Source organism: Thermothelomyces thermophilus, chromosome 4, assembly GCF_000226095.1.
Source record: "Thermothelomyces thermophilus ATCC 42464 chromosome 4, complete sequence".
NCBI lineage: Eukaryota > Fungi > Ascomycota > Sordariomycetes > Sordariales > Chaetomiaceae > Thermothelomyces > Thermothelomyces thermophilus.
Window position 1 is genome coordinate 1,463,411 of NC_016475.1, and position 1,306 is coordinate 1,464,716.

The 1,306-nt window shown below is 31.6% G+C and overlaps 1 protein-coding gene across 1 annotated transcript; it reads right to left on the bottom strand.

The window, feature by feature from the left end:
- Positions 1-930: 930 nt before the first annotated feature.
- MYCTH_36130 (uncharacterized protein) lies at positions 931-1,089 on the bottom strand (the record flags this gene model as incomplete). The annotated part of the gene is made up of 1 exon (XM_003663909.2): positions 931-1,089. A coding segment is annotated over one exon (159 nt), but the record flags the coding sequence as incomplete, so codon positions are not given.
- Positions 1,090-1,306: the final 217 nt, after the last annotated feature.

Here is a 1,306-nt window from a genome sequence, read left to right on the forward strand (position 1 = left end):
CATTTGTAGCTATTAATCCCTGTCGTAGATATATGCTTTACCTTAATACTAGAGTTTCCCATCTCTTTCTTCCACTCTATCAGATACTAGTAGTCTAGGTATTGCTTAATACTATACCTCGTTAATCCTTTCTTCTTGAAAGATTATATAATACTCTAGGAACAAGTCAAGTAGATTATCTTCTATAGGTATCTACGTTTCGTGATGTAGCGTTCCGTCTGTTCGTTCCTTGAACAACGGTAGTGTTATTTCCGTTTATCCTTCTATATGATCTGTTTATTAGCTTAAGATATCTGCTTATACGTTCTCTTTGCCCTTCTTATAGCAGATCTCGAAGTTAAATTCTATAAGGAATTCTGCCTATTATATTTATCGTCTGTTAAGCTCCTTTATCGTCGTAAAGTATTGTAAATTCTTATGATCTATATATACTTATACTAGTTTAATTATACCACTAAGGTATAGTTACTATTCCTTAAAAGCTTTAATAATTATAAGTAGTTCCTTATTATAGATTAGATAGTTAAGATATAGTCTATCGAGCTTCTTTAAAAAGAAGGCTATAGGATATAGCTTTCCTTGTCTGTCTTATTGTCTTAATTATTCTCTAATGGCATAGTCTAAAGCGTCCGTTTCTACCTTAAATGGCTTCTTAGAGTCTAGTAGTACTAGTACTAGATCTTTGGTAATAGCATCGTAGATCTATATAAATGCTTGCTCGTGTTATTCTTCCTATTAGAATTTAGCATTCTTCTTAGTAAGTTTGTATAAAGGTCATACAATCGCTCTAAAGTTTCTAATAAATATCTAGTAGAAGTTTGCAAATCTGATAAAGCTTCGTACTTCCGTAACTGATGTCGGTTATAGCTAATTCTTAATAACTTTAACCTTTAAAGGTTCTATCTAAATTTGTCTTAGGGATATCTTATATCATAAAAACACCGTTTTCCTAACATAGAATTCGCTCTTTTCCTTATTAACTAATAGTTTATATATATATAGCACGTCTAGCATTACTTTTATATACTTCTGATGTTTATCTATCATTTTAGAGAAGATAAGTATATTGTCAAGATAATATACTGTAAATTTGTCAAGAAAGGGGTAGATAGCTTGATTAATTAGGGCTTGGAACGTTACTAGCGTGTTTATAAGTCCGAATAGCATGACGAGGTACTTGTAATAGCTATAGGGTATCCTAAAGGCCGTTTTCCACTTATTACCTTCTTTAATCTATATATAGTTATAGGCTAATGGCAAGTCAAGACGCGTAAAATATTAGGCTCTTACTAACCAATCTTAGAGC